This window comes from Podarcis bocagei (genome assembly GCF_964188305.1).
Source record: "Podarcis bocagei genome assembly, chromosome: 7".
Lineage (NCBI taxonomy): Eukaryota > Metazoa > Chordata > Lepidosauria > Squamata > Lacertidae > Podarcis > Podarcis bocagei.
In genome coordinates, this window is record NC_138132.1 from 59,538,360 (window position 1) to 59,555,070 (window position 16,711).

Below are 16,711 nucleotides of genomic sequence, written 5' to 3' on the forward strand. Positions count from 1 at the left end.
GCAGGGCAGTCTGAGATGGAGGGAGGTGCTCAGGATGTGGTGGAGCAAGAGACTGTTCAGGTAAGGAATGGTCCAGTAGGCTCCCCGCCATCTTCCTCCCCCCTGTCTTCTAGAATCGGGAGGAGTTTGAAGAGGAACGGCAGAGATGACTTCCATGTAGGACAAGCCTCAGGCTGTGTGTGTGTTCATCCGTCAGACGAGGATACATAAGCCAAAGGGCCACAATAAATGTGATAATGTGTACTTCTAATAGGGAAGTTATGGTAAACTGTTGCTTTATGAAGCTGATGATTTTGCAAGTTGTTGCCCCCCCCCCCCCAATTGGGGCAGAAATACAGCTAATATGTGAATCACAAAGTTGCAGCTCAAGGTTAGAACATAAGTTGCTACATGGTGCAAATGGCTACATGTAACACAGGTTCCCAACATGCATGCTAACACAATGTAACAGCACAAGGTGAAAATCAAAGCTTAGCCAACAGAAATTGGTGAGAATCAAACTTGAATCAGCATAAATTGCCAGTGCTTATTGCGCATGTGTATTAAACATAAAATGAGGTAATGAGGTACATCATTGGTGAAAATTGAAATCCTTTGTTTGGAACTTTATAAATTCTACTGCCAGAACCACTGGGCATGGTTGCAGTTTTGCAGAACGATTCAACTGTAACCTATTGCTTTGCAATAAACCTTGGACTCCTAACTCCTCAAGCTTCTGGGTTTTTATTGGCATAAACCCAGGAGATAAGCCATTTTTTGCTTACAACAGGGGCATGGTCCCTCTGTTGCTGCAACTGCTCCACAGGGCACAGACCTGAGGACAGCTGCCTAGAGATAAGAAGTGTGTGTGTGTGTGTGTGTGTGTGTGTGTGTGTGTGTGTCCGGAGCACCGTGGGAGCTGCTGTAAGTATTTCTTTGTCAATAAGGACTTAGCTATTGGACATGTGCCATACTTGACTGCGGGGTCAGGGCAGACCAGAACATTAGGGCATCTGGATGGCCACTGTGAGAACAGGATGTTGGACTAGATGGGTCGTTGCAGGGGCGGTACATCCTGTTTTGCCACCTGTACCACCTGCCCCGCCACCTCCACTTCTGGTGGAGAAGTGGCACCAGCATTGCTGCCGATTTCGAGCGAGATCTCATGCGTTCTGCAAGATTTTGTGGCACTTCTCTGCCACCGGCAGAGGTGGTAAGCTGCCCATGGGGTGCCATCTCAGGGTCTTTCGTTACCTGAGGTGGCAGCCTTACCCCATCTAAAGGCTGCACCAGCCCTGATCCAGCAGGCTGGCCTCATGTTCTGATGCCCTCCAACACCTTACAAGCACTCTGTTTCCCCCAGTTACCTACTGCTGGAGGCATCTGCATCACTTTGCCAGAAGGGCCAGATCTGCTTGTCTGAGAGATGGTTAGAATACAAGGCTCTGTTCAAATGGTGTGTGAGCATGCAGAGGCATATTTAGGGCCAGGGGCGCCGACTTATAAAAAATATTGGGGGGGCCCATACCGGGGTCCTGCCGCTGGTTCGCTCGGGTAGCCGGGAGAACGCAGTTTGAGGTGGCGGTGTTGGGGAGAGACCCTCGCTCAGGGCGCCACAAGACTTGGCGGCCGGCGGCCTATCTGGGGGGTTTTGGAGCGTATTTCGGCGGAGCGATTGGGGAGGAGGGGGCTTGTTGCCGGATTCTTCAGCTGGGCAGGAGATCCGCTGCTGGGGGGTCCCTGGGCCGAGTTGTGAGCACGGCCTGCTGAAGGGAGATCCAGCCGATTGCGCGACGGGGACGGCCGGGGCTCTCCGGCTAGGGCGCGCGGCTGGCTGGCTGGCTGGCTGGCAAGGGAGCAGGTGGGGAGGAGGCGGGGACAGCGGCGGTGCTCTGCTGGAGGGGCGCCCGAGATTATTGGGGGGTGGAGCCCCCCAAACGATTTTTTGAGGGGGCTCGGGCCCCCTCAGGCCCCATGGAGTCGGCGCCTATGTTTAGGGCCCCTTGTGCTATTGGCACCCCCTGGGGAAAAAAATCACCTTTGTGCCATGATGCGAGAAGGACAGGAAGCTTTTCCTGCGTTAGACCTCATTGCTACAGTGGTGGTGATCCACCACACACATATAAATAATACACTGATGTTTGTGCTCACCCCCGGTGTGAGCTGGTTTCAGCAAATATGGGAGTTATTTGCTCTTTATTTGCTTGCCATATTTTCCTCCACCCTTTTTCAAAAACTGTAATGCTGGTTTTTGTCTGTGGGGTGTGTGGGTTGTTTTTTCCCCTTAATCCCTTCAATGTGTTGTTTTTCTGTTTGACTGGTGCTGTCTGCCGCTCAGCCTACGGAGGATTAGCCTTGTGCTCCTTCGCTTGGTGGCCTTAAGCAAGGAACTAATGTAGATCACAGATTCCTGTAGATCTCCTGCATTCCTGGAGTACATTATCTATCTCCCTGGTTTAGGGCTTCTGCTCAGCCTGCCTCTCATGTTTTATCCATGTGGCTCAGAGTTCTTACATGCAGAAAGTTTCCTCTAAAACCAGGAGAATCTTTTTAAAAAGAGTGGAGGTAATAGAGATTCAATCCAGGCCTCTCCAAATGGAATTTTAATGATTGTCTTAAAGCAAGAAAGCAGACATTGTAGGGACCTGCCAAAATCCCTTTCCTGGCTTGTAGGGAGGGGGGCATACAGGGTCTCTGAACAGCTGCTGAGGGTAAGCAGATGGAAAGGAGGATAGGGGTCCCTATGCCTTTCTTGGCTTTCCAGAAAAGAGGATTTCCACAGGTGTAGCTTTTCTTACAAGGCATGAGTGGTGCTATTCCTGCTCCAAATCCATATTCTGTGCAGGCACACAAACCTGACTTACACAGAGTCAGTCTATTGATCCATATTGTCTATAGAATAGGGGTGACTAAACTTTACTGGACAGCAGGCCAAATCCTTATCTTCCCACCCCTGGAAAGGCAAATTTGACAAGGTGAGTGGCCACCTGTCAGTCACCTGAAGTAACTGTGATGCGAGGTGATGCTGCACATTGATGTCCCGGTTTTGGGGACTTTTAAAGCACAGTGCTGGGACGTTTGGGGGGGTCTGCAAACAGCGCTGCACAACTCCGTATACCGCCAAAAACCAGAGGTTCAAAAAGCAGCGTGAGACTGATTGCAAAAGGACTTTCAGACAACCCGTACTGCTCTTTGAGTCTCCAGAGATCTTTCTGGAGGAGCACTCTTGTGTTATAGTGCAACAAAAACAGAACAAATAAACCAGAACATTAGTGTGGTATAAAAATGATTTTTAGAAATCCTTCTCTTTGCTTGCACTTGAGATTTGATGTTATCATGCATTGCTATAAATGGCTATACTGTTTTGCTGCATACATTGTTTTGGAATATTATTTGTTATCATAAAAGTGTGTTTTTTGTTTTGCTACAGTATTTCAGCAGGAAGCTATGGGGCATGCACTGGTTGCCCCTGCTTTTCTTATGCTGTAGCACAAAGAGTGCCTCCCCAGACAGCAAAAATATGATAACCTTGGGGAAGCACTGCGGAACAACTAGTAAAGTGGATTGATGTATGGATGGTCCAGTATAAATCCATCATTACTGAGGCAGTCACATGTTATAGAATATACCTGCAAAAGGGGGGGGGGAGAGAGAGAGAACCCTTCTGGACCTGTGACTCCCCAGGCAGAATTGGTTAGCATGGAGCAAGAAGGTGCCCCCCAGGATGACTTGAGTTTGCTTCTCTTCCCCAGCTGTTGTTCCTTCAGGCTTTTAGCATCTGCAGCTCCTTTGCTTCTTTGTGCTGGTTTCGGTTGCATTTTCCTGTTTTATTCTCTCTGCCTCTCCCTCCCACCTCCAATTCCTAACCTCTTTCCCACTCCTCTTTGCCTCCTTCTCCTGTTGCTCTGCCTTGACCTTCTCTTACCCCCTGCTTCTCTGCACTTCTACCTCCTATCCTGCTGTCCTCCATCTCTTCTTTGCCTCCTTTTTCCTTCTGATCTCCCCTCCCACTGCTTTGGACTTCTTGCCCCCTATCTGTTCCCCCTGGATGCCCTGACTGTTCTGCCTTCTCTATCCCCTCCAGCATTTCTCCCATTCCTGCTGTTGCCTTCCATCTTCGCAAAGGCTCCTGCTGTTTGATCTTCTCCCCTTTGGCTCCTGATGCTGTAAGACGCCTCCTGCCCTCTGCAGCTCTTGGATCTTTGCTGGGTCTGCTGGTCTGGAGTGCCACACTTGTAATAAGAAATACATGGATGGTTAATAGCTGTTCCCATTCTCTCTCTTGCACACACACACACACACACACAGCACCTAGCACCTGTCATTTTTGCACCATCTTCTCCCCCTTCAGATAAAACTCAATGGGTCATATTTGGATTGAGACTTTCAAAGGTTACTCAGATAAATAATACATTTCACAATGTTTTCCTTAAAAAACCTCGAACAGACTCCAAAGATAATCAGTTGGCAAGTAATTTAACGGAAAGCCATCTTCCTGCCCACTTTGTGGTCTCAAAAGATTTTTCCATCCAGAGCTAACGGAGGAAAACCTCTTATGCCAAGTGTGTGTGTGGAAATACAGAAATGGTTCTGTGCAGAAACTGTGCTACTTCTTTTAGAAGAACAGTTTTAGTATCTTTTTCAGGTCTAGCGCTTGTTCACGCATTGCAGTTAATGGGAGCACTTATCTGGGATGAAAAGCAGACTGGAGGTCTTGAAGCAAGCAGAGCTTCTTAACACACAGGGCTCCAGAGCAGATGAGGAGGCTATCTGCAAATCTGCATGGTGGCAGCTGCCGTGCATATGATTCCTAGTGCACAAATTATAGCTGCTATCAAATACTTACCCGAGGTACAACTTTTCAAAAAAAGTTTGTTTTTCCCAAAACAATATATGAACCAAAACACAGTCCTCCTTCTAAATTTGCACTTCTCTGAAATTTGCAATGCAGTACTCTAGCCAAGTAATGTGTACAAAAACAGATATACAAGGGTAACATGTGCCTAGAAATACATTAGGGATGTGGGTGGCATTGTAATCTAAACCACTGAGCCTTTGGGGCTTGCTGATCAGAAGGTTGGCAGTTCGAATCCCTGCGACAGTGTGAGCTGCCATTGGTCTGTTCCAGCTCCTGCCAACCTAGCAGTTCGAAAGCACACCAGTGCAAGTAGATAAATAGGTACCACTGATGCAGGAAGGTAAATGGCGTTTCTGTGCTCTCTGGCTTTTGTTCTGTTGCACCAGAAGTGGTTTAATCATGTTACCCACATGACCCGGAAAGCTGTCTGTGGACAAACGCCAGCTCCCTTGGCCTGAAAGTGAGATGAACGCCACAACCCCATAGTTGCTTTGACTGGACTTAACCATCCAGAGGTCCTTTACCTTTACTTTTAAGAAATGCATTATAGTTGTAGAAAAAAACCATATAAAATGCATTGCATGAGTGAACAGTGCCTGCAAAACTGTATATGTTAGGAGAAATCTGCTAATGAATTTTCACGAGAGCTTTAAAATAAATAAATCACAAACTGATGTGGAAATGTGGAGAACTAAATTTAAGATTAGGGAAAAATAAGAAAAGAAGAGAGAGCAAAACTGACAGATTCCTTCATCTCCACTCATAGGTGTGGGCTTTTTCACAAATTGCACAGCAACGTGTCTGGATTTTCCACCAAGCCTGCCTTTCACCAGTTGACTGGAGATGTCAGACGATGACCCTGAAAAGAGGTGAGTTTCCTCATTCAAATGACTTACTCTGAAGTAGTTCCACAGGAGTCGTGGGAACTAACAGCTTGAAGATGATGCCATAGGGGTTGCTTTCACCTGTTGGTTCCTTTTTGCTATACAGCAGTGAAGGGTCCAGAGCTTCTGTCCAGCAAAAAACTGGAAATTTGGCCAAATAAGATGTGATTATAGAGATGTGTGTTGGGATTTCTCGTCTTTTTATGTAAAAAGCAAGTTTGTGGGAGAGAAAGAGAGAGAGCATGAGAACCTGTTTGAGGTGAAGGGCACGATGGTGCCTCTTGCCACCACTGTAGGAACATAGGTCACATCCACACCAAACATGCACATTTGAAGCATATAGCCTCCACCCCCAATCCTGGGAGCTTGCAGCTTACCCTCTCACAGAGCTACAGTTTCCAGTTGCAGAATCAGAGGCAGAAGCTGAACCAGGAGAGTAGAAGGCCAAGACAGTCGCGGAGCTTCATGCTCTGGCACTGGGGGACAGAGAGCAAGCGGGGGCAGGGCTGGCATGCGTCCGGGGGAAATGCCGCCCCGCCATCTGTGGGGGCATGACACCCAGCGCAGGCAGGGGGCAGCCATGATGGCACCCCACCTGGATTGCGCTGCCGGGGGTGGTGCACTCCTCCACACTCCTCTTCCTCCGCCAGTGGGCCAAGAGGCAGAGATGATTCAAGCTGCTGAAGAGTCACAGTTGTCTCCTGCTCCTGCTGCAACAAGCTCCCCTCCATCCTTGTCACCCAGCACTAGAAGAGGCATAAAAAGGGCAGATGAGAGGTTGGTTGCACACAGGCGTAGTCTCTGATTGCTTGGGGAAAGCCCTGGAGAGGAGAGGATTTCGTTGCCTGTGAAGAGGTGGGGACTCTCGGTAACTGATTTTCATGGAGTAAGACTACTGGGAATGAGCTCATTAGGTCTGACACTCAGCCAAGTCTGTGGTTTTGCTGATAAAGAGTTAACTCCAACTTTGAACTGTGTGATTACTGGCTGGCATACACCTGTGACAATAGTTTAACATGTACCCTTCCCAAGCAGTGACATAATCTCCTTCCACTGCTTTTTACTCATGGTCCCCCTTCTGGTCCAGGCTCCTCTCCCATAAATACTTGCACCCACTGCTTTTTACAAAATTTAAAGTGGGGGCAGAGAGATGCAATCATGGATCTCCTCCATCATTTGTCCACTTATGGGAATCTGGGACTAGCCAGCCGTCATGGAAATATTCTTCAGCTCCTATTCTAAGAAAACCTATTCTAAAATGAAGGCTGCAGGCCATTTAGACTAATTCCTCTGAATGGGCTCAAATATATCCACCTTGCATTAAATGTGTGTGGAGCTTTTCCGCGAGACAAAGAACATAAGAGACCAAATGTTCTCACGCAGATGCCACCCACTCCAAACTACAGGTTTGCCGAACTTACTGCCGTTTAGAAAAGCATGTGTGTAACTGTAAATATCTTAACATTAAGAAAAGGGAAAGAAAGAAAATAGCCGCTTCTAAAATACCGGTTTTACAATTGCCTTGTGCCTCACTGTGCACCTGAGGAGTATATTAATCGGTGGCAGCTCGCAGTATGACTTGTCTTATTGCTTAATTATATAGGGAAAGGAGACATGGAAAAGAGGTGTGAGTGGAAACTGTTAATTTTGCAGAACAGTACTTGATTCATGTTTCTGTTTCCCCGTTCCCCGCTCAGTTGGGAAGCAGGTGGTGGCATAGGCATGATCACCACACACACACACACACACACACACACACACACACACACACACACACACAGAGAGAGAGAGCTACCTTGTGTCTGCCTTGGCTTGCTGGCCCATTTCCCTCTAAAGCTCAGTGTACTCTCCTTAAACAAAGTCTGCCTCCCTGAAGGGTGGTAAAGGCTGCTCCACACATTGCATTTTTTCAAAGTACCTGTTCAGCGCTAGCCCAAGATGTTTTCCTGACTGGGGCACCTCCGCTACCACCCATGGGTAGGGGAGAAAGTCATTTCAATATGCATTTGAAGGCAAGCCTACCTAATTCACACTTTCCAAAGCAATGTGCGAACCGAAACACAGTCACCTTTCAAATTCTACACTTTTCCTAATTTTGCAATGCAAATCTCCAACATGTGCAAAAATGCTTGTGTTGGGGGAGAATGTGTACATTAAAATGTACACCAGTGAACATAATATGCAAAAATGTATTATACAAGGGGGAAATTGGTTTGTAAAAATGTGTATATTATACAAAACTGCATAGAAAACTGTAAGTTAGGAGAAATTATCACACAAAAAGCAAATTGTGGTGGAGATAGTGTGTGGTGGGGGGAACAGAGAGATATACCAAAGTGACCAGATTCCCCTAGTCCAATACCACATGCAGAAGTCAACCTGACTGATGGTCAGACCTTGCTGATTCTGTATATGGACAGCTTCTGTATGTGTGGAGTGGAGGGTGCCATTTTGGCCTTTGCTTGAGGCAGCAAAATGGTTTGGGCTGGCCCTGGCCATTTGGGGAGAGGGAGAAGGAAGGTGAGTCAATTGTGAAAGCAGTTAGTCTCTTCTAATGTGAGACAGGGCACACTTCTTCCCTACAATGCCCACCCCAAAATTTGTTCAAATGGGAAAAAGCAGCCAAACACCAGTACCTACGTGATTTCTCTTAGGATTTGTGCATTCTCTTCAGGGCATTTTTGTTTCCTGATATATCCATTTGCTTGCTTCTTACTCGCATACTTCTCTGTTTCGATTGAAATGTAGGGTGCTAATGATCTGTTTATGCGAAGTGTCCAGAGGCTTTAAGTGTGGATGCTGCAGAGACCGAGAGGGCATCCAGTTGAGTCTTTTGCCTGGGCTTTCCGATGTATCTCTCTTGCCTTTGCACATTCTGATCTCATGTATATTTTGACTAAGCCTTTGTGCTTCCCATTTGAGATATTTTACTGTCCTTAAAGAGCAATGCTGTTCTGCAGCTCTTGGTGTGATGACATTTGCCTATCAACACGACTGCGGGTGGCGCTGTGGTCTAAAACACTGAGCCTCTTGGGCTTGCCGATCATAAGGTCGGTGGTTCGAGTCCCCGCAGTGGGGTGAGCTCCCGTTGCTTGGTCCCAGCTACTGCCAACCAAGTAGTTCGAAAGCACGCCAAAAAGTGCAAGTAAATAAATAGGTACCGCTCTGGTGGGAAGGTAAACAACGTTTCCGTGCGCTGCTCTGGTTTCGGTGTTCTGCTGCGCCAGAAGTGGCTTAGTCATGCTGGCCACATGACCTGGAAAAACTGTCTGTGGACAAACGCCGGTTCCCTTGGCCTGTAAAGCGAGATGAGCGCCGCAACTCCAGAGTTGTTTGCGACTGGACTTAACTGTCAGGGGTCTTTTACCTTTAGGGAACATTGTTCCTTATTCTTTGCACGCATGAAAACACAAAACCCCTGAAAGTAATCCTTTAACAAGCAAGTGTTGGGTCACAGAAGACTAGGTGTTTGTTCTTCCAACTCAGTATACAGTCATTCACAACATTTAAATTATTGTGTTAAAACTGGACAAGTGCAAGATCTTTACTATTCATCAACCACCTCATTTTGGATCCTAAACTGGCATTCAGGTTTTTCCACACTACTATTTATGTCTCCATATCTGCTTGCAACAGGCACACAATGCTGTTGCAACAATGGTGTCAGATGTCCATGCTTTCGTGGTAGTGCACTGGTTGGGAATAAGCAAATCTGTTGATTTCGGTGTCTCTCAGTTTCTCATCTTTCCAGCTTACATTCAGTTCATCACATTTCCACAACAGTCTGCAATATTTTTTTTTAACTCTCATGAAAATTAGACATCTTAGTATATACGTCTCCTAATGCTATTTCAAGCAATTTCCCCTAACGACCCAAGTGGATGAGGGTCAGTGGAGCCACTGGAGGGATGGAGAGCATGGCAAAGAGAGTTATTATTAAGCCCATTTGTATCACACTCATCCTATAACGCAGGGAACCTATAGCTCTCCAGATGAAGGGACTCAAAGCCCATCAACCCCAGCCAGAATGGACAATGGTCAGGAACGATGGCAGTTGGTGTCAGCAATGTCTGGAGAGCATCAGCTTCCCCAGCCCTGGTTCAATGAGCTCATAGTATAAATCATAGGGTTGCCAGACCCCCCCCCCCGGGGCTGACCTGAAGTCTCCATGCCCTCTCCTAAGGTATCTATCTTAATTTTCAACTAGTGACATATTTGCTCATGTGTTAGACTTTTTATTTGACATGCTCATAGCACCTGCAGTCCACCCCCTGTGACATCACCAGGTCTCACCTTGGAGCCTTGAAATCCCCTGGAGTGCTCCTGACTTGACACCTCTAGTGAATCAGGCTTACCCAACTTTAATCTCCAGACAACTGCTGTAGAAGTAGCCAACTTGATGTCTTCCAGGTACCATCTCTCATCATTCCTGACCATTGACCATGCTAGCTGGGAATGACGGGAGTTGTAGTCCAAAACATCTGGAGGGCATTGCATTGGCTAGCTCTAGTTCAAGAGGTGTGGGTCAGGTAAATTTTCATTTAAGAATCTGCAAAAACCAGATCCCTCAAGCATCCCTCTGTATGGTGCCTGTGCAAACAGAATATCCTTATGACCACTCTGGGTTCACCTTCACTCTTAGCTGTTTTCTCACAGTGGCTTTCTGGGAGAATTGATTGCTGACCCAGACTGGTGGTGGTTTCCAAAAGAACAGTCACTGGCTGCACTTGCCAGCATCACGGCTGATCTAATTCACGCCAATATTCCACAACGCTGAACTAGAATGTAAAGTCTCCATACCGCCTGACCCCCTCAACCCTTTTCTTGTACAGATAAGCAGAATCATGGCACTTACAGTCACAGTGAATCTCTCACTAGGAGCCATGCGCTCTGTTAACACGCTCTCTTTAGGACAGAATGTGTAAAGTGATTAATTGGCACAATTAGCTGATTAATGGCTTGATCATGTTTTAAAAATAGTCTCGATTAATTGAGGTTGGCCATCTGGGCTCTTCTGCTATGAGCTGCAGGGACCCAAGTAGCACCTCTGATGCCTGTTTTTGTACATGCACACACATGTGCACTCCTTCCCTCCCTCCCACCAACACACTTACACACGCACACTAGGGATGCGTGAATCTGTTTTAATTTATCTCAGTCTTAAGTTCAGTTCTCCACATTTATGCATCACTTTGCTATTACTTTACTTAAAAAAAAAAGTAAATTTGAAAATTCAGCTGCATTTTGGGGGCAAATTTGTCCCGAAGCACACATTTTTTTACTAATATAAACATTTTTGCAAATATTTATATCCCCCCCAATCAAATGCATTTCTGCAGGTTCCCCCCCCCCACTGAGCTGTGCATTTCTATGCACATGTTAGCTGAGCATTTGCGTTCTTGATCACATTGCTTGGCTGAAGAACTGCACTGCAGAAATTGGAGGTGTGCAAAAATTCAGAGAAAGGCTATAGTTCAGTTTGTGTATTGCTTCAGAAAGTGAAATGAGGTAGGTTTACCTTTCAATGCCAACTGAATCAAATTTCTCCCCCCTCTCTAACACCCACACACTTGTATTGCCTTTCCCCTGCTGGGGGGGCCAGCCTTACAACCTACATTAGGGTAAGCACCAATCGGATGCTTTTTGGGTGGCGAGAGTGCAGTGCAGGTCACATGACTTGCCCGGGAGCGCATCCCGGAAGATGTGCATCCCGGTTTTTTATCTGGAAAAGTTGGATGGTATGCACTCTATAGCTCAGTGGGAACTAACTGGAACCTTATAATCATAGAATTGTAGAGTTGGAAGGGACTGTGAGGGTCATCTAGACCAACCCCCTGCAATGCAGGAATCTTTTGCTGCATTCAGACAGCACATTGTTCAATTTTCCCAACATTTCCTTAACTGATAAGTTCCACATTTTATGTGACACTTCTGGAATTCCAGCAGAATCTAGTGGAAGTTTAGTGCTCATTTATATGTTAATTGCTTCCAGGAAAAAATATATCAATTTCCCACCCTGTTAGCTTAGAAAGTCATGGGAGTTTGGTGCCTGACTTTCATTGATCACACTATGGGACAAATTTTGGGGTTGTATTCCAGCATAAAGTTCTTTCCTGCCATTTTCATGGGCGAATCATGAAGGAACAGAAGTGCGCATGTGCAAAAGTGGTGGCGATGTGTCAGATGATGTCCACTGGTGTGAATGACAGGGCAGTATGTTGATCCAAAAGCCACAGTTCCACAACACAACAGGTAACACTGTGTAAAAGAAAAGTTAGAACTTGGCACAGAACCTCTATCATTATAACCAGGAAAACCAATGTATTGATCCCCTTGTCTGAATGCACCCTTAATCTTACCTATGTAGCAAGTCCTGGTGGCTATGCTGAATGGTTGACCTGTTATTCACAAATAAATACTGCTATTGAACTTTATCTGGCTGTGATGGAGGCAGCTGCTTCCTGCTATTAGGGCAGACCCACTTCAAGGCTTCCTCACAGTTGAGTCCCCTTCCCAAACCCACAGGATACTACAATCCGATTTATAGACACACTTTCCCCAGAGAGATTCACCAGGTGAAGAGCTATTTTATTTTCACAGGCTCTTAATTGTTCTTCTTTTTAAAAAGATTGCTGCCAGTTTCTATCTGCTGTTCTTGTTATGATACCTGTTTCATTGTTACTGTGTAAGCTGTCCTGAGGATATTTAAATTGAAGAGTAGTCCATAAATTAATAATAAAAAAATGATGAAAACACTGCAAGAAAGCAATCAAGCATTTCAAGGGGATGTGAAAGTTCCAACAGCACTTAATCTTTGTTGCTCCACTTTCTGCCAAGATAGTATTTTTTTTTTATTAAAACTCTCATAAATGAAGATATAAGACACCTGAGAGACAAGAAAACGGGCTGAAAACAAAACCCTTTTATTAAACTTGTACATGGACCTGCTCCTGTGCTACGAGATCCTAACCCTTAGATATTACAGCAAAGCCACAACTCAAAGCTCTGGGTCTACAACTGAATCATTAGACAGAGGTCTAAACATTAACCTCAGAAAACAGGCATGCCTTGTCTCTCTGGCTGATTGTATTTTAGCATCACTGTGTGGTCTCACTGCTTTTTTTTTTTAATTATGTCATTGCTTGTCACCTCTCTCTCTCTCTTTGGGTGTGTGTGTGTATGTAAACAATACAACGTATTTTAAAAGGCCGTTTTAAACGATGGAGCAAATAACCACCATATCTCCCTGTAATGGAAAACATAGGTGGTATGTGCCGACAGGTTCATAGCTGGGATGGAATCACGGAGAAACAAGAGGCGGGGAGGTATTGTGATGCTCAGGGCACAGCCTTTCCCATCCTTGGGTCCCCAGGTGTTGGACTACAACACACACACAAAAAGGATCAGTGTTACATGATTCCAAACAGTGTTGGGAGGGATGCACGAAGTGGGGTTATAAAGCTCCCTGCCTTCAGCTATAAAGCAAAAGTGCTGAAGTTCAAGACTGGCAGCCGCCCCTGATCCTGTGCCCTTCAGCAGAACACAGCACAGCAGGTGAATATTTCAAAAGGATAAGGAATTAAACTGAAGTTCTCCGAGAGCCCTGAAAGGCACTCCATGTCTCCTGTTCCAAGCTGGCTGGAGACCTCTACGGGAGAACTCCTTTAGGGGTTGCAGATAATATCATTTTGTTGCAAGTTCCAACCCCTGCTGTATTTATTTTCAGGGAACTTAAGCATGTTTAACTCTGTGGCCCAGTGCAGACATACTGTAGCCATGGCTAGGAGATTGGGAGCATCCTGGAAGCATGAGCCCTCTTTCTTTCCCTTTCTTCTACCATTTCCAAACTAACCATGGTAAGCACTAGGCATACATCAGTGTTTCTGCCAACTGTAGTTAGTTCAAATCACAATTTTAAAGCCAGGGTTGCAATCTTTAGTTTGCTACTGACCAACTTTGGTTTCCCTGCCTTCTGCCCTGCTAATTCCATCAGGCACCAGTTGCTGCTGAGCAAAAGATAAACAAAAGTGCCAGTGTGGATGCCTTGCTAGCCATAATTAGGGCTGAAGTTGAGGGGAGGAGGGGATGCAAAGATATGGGTTGGGAGGGGGGGAACGCATTGCCTGAAGAGATGTTCCTGAACATCTCTGCGTAGAAGAAGCAGGCCGTATTATATCTCCTGAGACCTGCATTGGGCTGAGATTGTGGACTCCCCAATTGCTTATAAAAAATATTTTATCAAGAGGTAAAGTTGTAATTAGACAGGAATGTTTTTGTTGGTGTGCTTGTGAAAATACTTTGGAAATGAAGATTGTTGTTGTTTTAAAAAACAACCATAAAGCTCTGATTCTACTTTAAAAACTAATTAAGGGAATCCTAGATATTCAGAAGGATGTGGGTGGCACTGTGGTCTAAACCACTGAGCCTAGGGCTTGCGATCGGAAGGTCGGCGGTTCGAATCCCTGCAATGGGGTGAGCTCCTGTTGCTCGGTCCCAGCTCCTGCCAACCTAGCAGTTCAAAAGCACGTCAAAGTGCAAGTAGATAAATAGGTACTGCACCGGTGGGAAGGTAAATGCCGTTTCCGTGCGCTGCTCTGGTTCGCCAGAAGCGGCTTAGTCATGCTGGCCACATGACCCGGAAAAACTGTCTGTGGACAAACGTTGGCTCCCTCAGCCTGTAAAGCGAGATGAGCGCAGCAACCCCAGAGTTGTTTGCGACTGGACTTAACTGTCAGGGGTCCTATTTTTTAAAAAAGTTGTAATTAGACAGGAATGCTTTTGTTGGTGTGCTTGTGAAAATACTTTGGAAATGAAGATTGTTGTTGTTTTAAAAAACAACCATGAAGCTCTTATTCAACTTTAAAAATTATCCTAGATATTCAGAAAGAATTATGGGTCCTTTAAGGTGTAACAGATTACAGCACAATCCTGGTCATATACTGATGTGATATAGATATAGATGTATAGTATGTAAATTACTGAGAGATGTTTTGTAACAGGTAACTAATACATCAAATAAATAATAATAAAATATGTGATGTATAGAGCCAGTGTAGTGATCAGCATATTCGGCTACAACTGAAGGCACCTTGGTCCAGTCACCTCTCAGCTTCACTAACCTCACAGGGTTGTGAAGATAAAAATGAGGCAGGGAGAGAACCATGTACGCCACCTGGAACTCCTTGCAGAAATGGCAGGGTATAAAAGTAATAATGAATTCTAAAAAGTAAGTCCCATTGAGTTCAATGTGGCTTATTCCCAAGTAAGTGGATATAGGATTGCCCACTAAAACAGTGTTTCTAATCTTGTTTTACAAATGATCGAAGAAATATTTACCTGTTTTCTTGTTTCCACCACAAGATCATGTAATTTATCTCTGTGGGACGCAGGTTGTTGTGGTATGTGTGTGTGTTTAATGGTTTCAGGTTGTCCAGAATAACTAGCAAGCTAGGGAATGAATTTTCCTCTCAGTGTCTTTTAAGACAGAAAGTATTGATCAGGAAAAGAATGTTAACGTTTTTACTGTACCATAAAGCATTGGCACTAGAAGCCATAGGAAGAAGGTTGTTTTTGTTTTTTCTTGGACAGGAGGTTAAAAAAGGAGGAGAAGGAAGTGGCAATGGCCTTTGTTAGCAGGGTTGCATATTAAGAAAATTGAAAAATGCTTGGAGACTCAGCTCAAAGCAGCTATGAGGTTAGCTTGGAATCCCCCCCCCCCATTTGAATTATCGGTATAGAGAATGCAGGGCTTTCTGTAGAGTGGCACCTATATCTCTACCTGTGGAGAATAATTAACAATGTAAGCCAATGATGTGAGTCAGGTTAATATGGCAATTTGGGTTATATGCAACTAGTTTTCTGGCTCTAGAACTCTGATAGGATGTTTAGGGAAATGGGACTGTGCAGTCTTTCTGGCATCAATTACTATTGTTCTTTGGTTGGTTTCTTACTCTCTAGTCCCCATATTTTAATGAAGTTTTCAACAAGCAGGGCACAGAAGCAAACAATCACAAGATGAGAAACACACTAGACAAGAGTTTCAAAAAGCATGGGGGAAATGCAGAGAATACTTCACAAAACAGTGCCCTAAAATACAAACTTGGACTTGTTTCGATTAATGTTCTGCAGGAGACTTTGTGGATATTTACGTTATAATTAGAAAAAATCTTAATAATTATTCATAAAGGAAACAGCTTATAAGAAGTAAATAAGGAGGCCAGATACAGGATAAAGAAAGTCTTTTATTTGGTTGTTTGTATTGTTGTATGTTATGCTCATTGTATGGTATGTTCATGTTTAATGAGGGTGGATTTCTGTATTGGGGGTGGGGGGGTTATGTTATGTTGTAAATAAAATTTCCAATAAAAGTAAAAAAAAAGATGAGAAACAAAACAGTATACAGAAAATCAGAATACAGCAACAATCCACTGAAAACGTTTGTGTGATTGCAGAGGCATGAGTTAGCAACTGTGAATGAAGTTCCATGGTTGTATTAACCAAGCTGAAAAATGGAATCCAGCTTCTATCAAAGTGAGCAGTTTTGGATTCATTCCTGGCAACTCTGCAGTATCGTGTGAGGCACTCATACAGTGAAAAATCCAAAGCACTCTTCAGCCAGCCTGCTATAGAGGGGTCTGACTCCCAACTTCCAATGTCTAGTGACCTCAATCCATGGTGCCACCAGTAAGGAGAAAAAACAAATCTTTGTATCAGAGCCAGATAAGTCTCTAAAGATAATCATGCAAGACCCAGTTCAAGGATTAATTTTTGACCAGTGATGGTCTCCATTTCCTAAACATTCACTCCCGAAAGAGCAGCATGATGGGAAACTCCCATCACATATGCAGGAAGGTTCCATTGTGATCACACCCCCTCTAGCAATTAGAGGAGAATGCCACACTGGGGTCCAGTTCCACAGCAGGAGTTTACAGAAGAGGTCTCCTGGATTCTATCTGAGATGCTTTTAGGGGGTAGGTTGACTTCCTATACC

At 45.0% G+C, this 16,711-nt stretch overlaps 1 protein-coding gene across 1 annotated transcript in view; it reads left to right on the forward strand.

The window, feature by feature from the left end:
• Positions 1 to 5,609: 5,609 nt before the first annotated feature.
• Positions 5,610 to 16,711, forward strand: part of ZNF423 (zinc finger protein 423) — a 339,629-nt gene continuing 328,527 nt past the window's right edge. Inside the window, exon 1 of the mRNA XM_081201114.1 lies at positions 5,610 to 5,706. Coding sequence (XP_081057240.1) covers positions 5,691 to 5,706 — 16 coding nt within the window. The 5' untranslated portion in view covers positions 5,610 to 5,690. The remainder of the gene's footprint in view (positions 5,707 to 16,711) is intronic.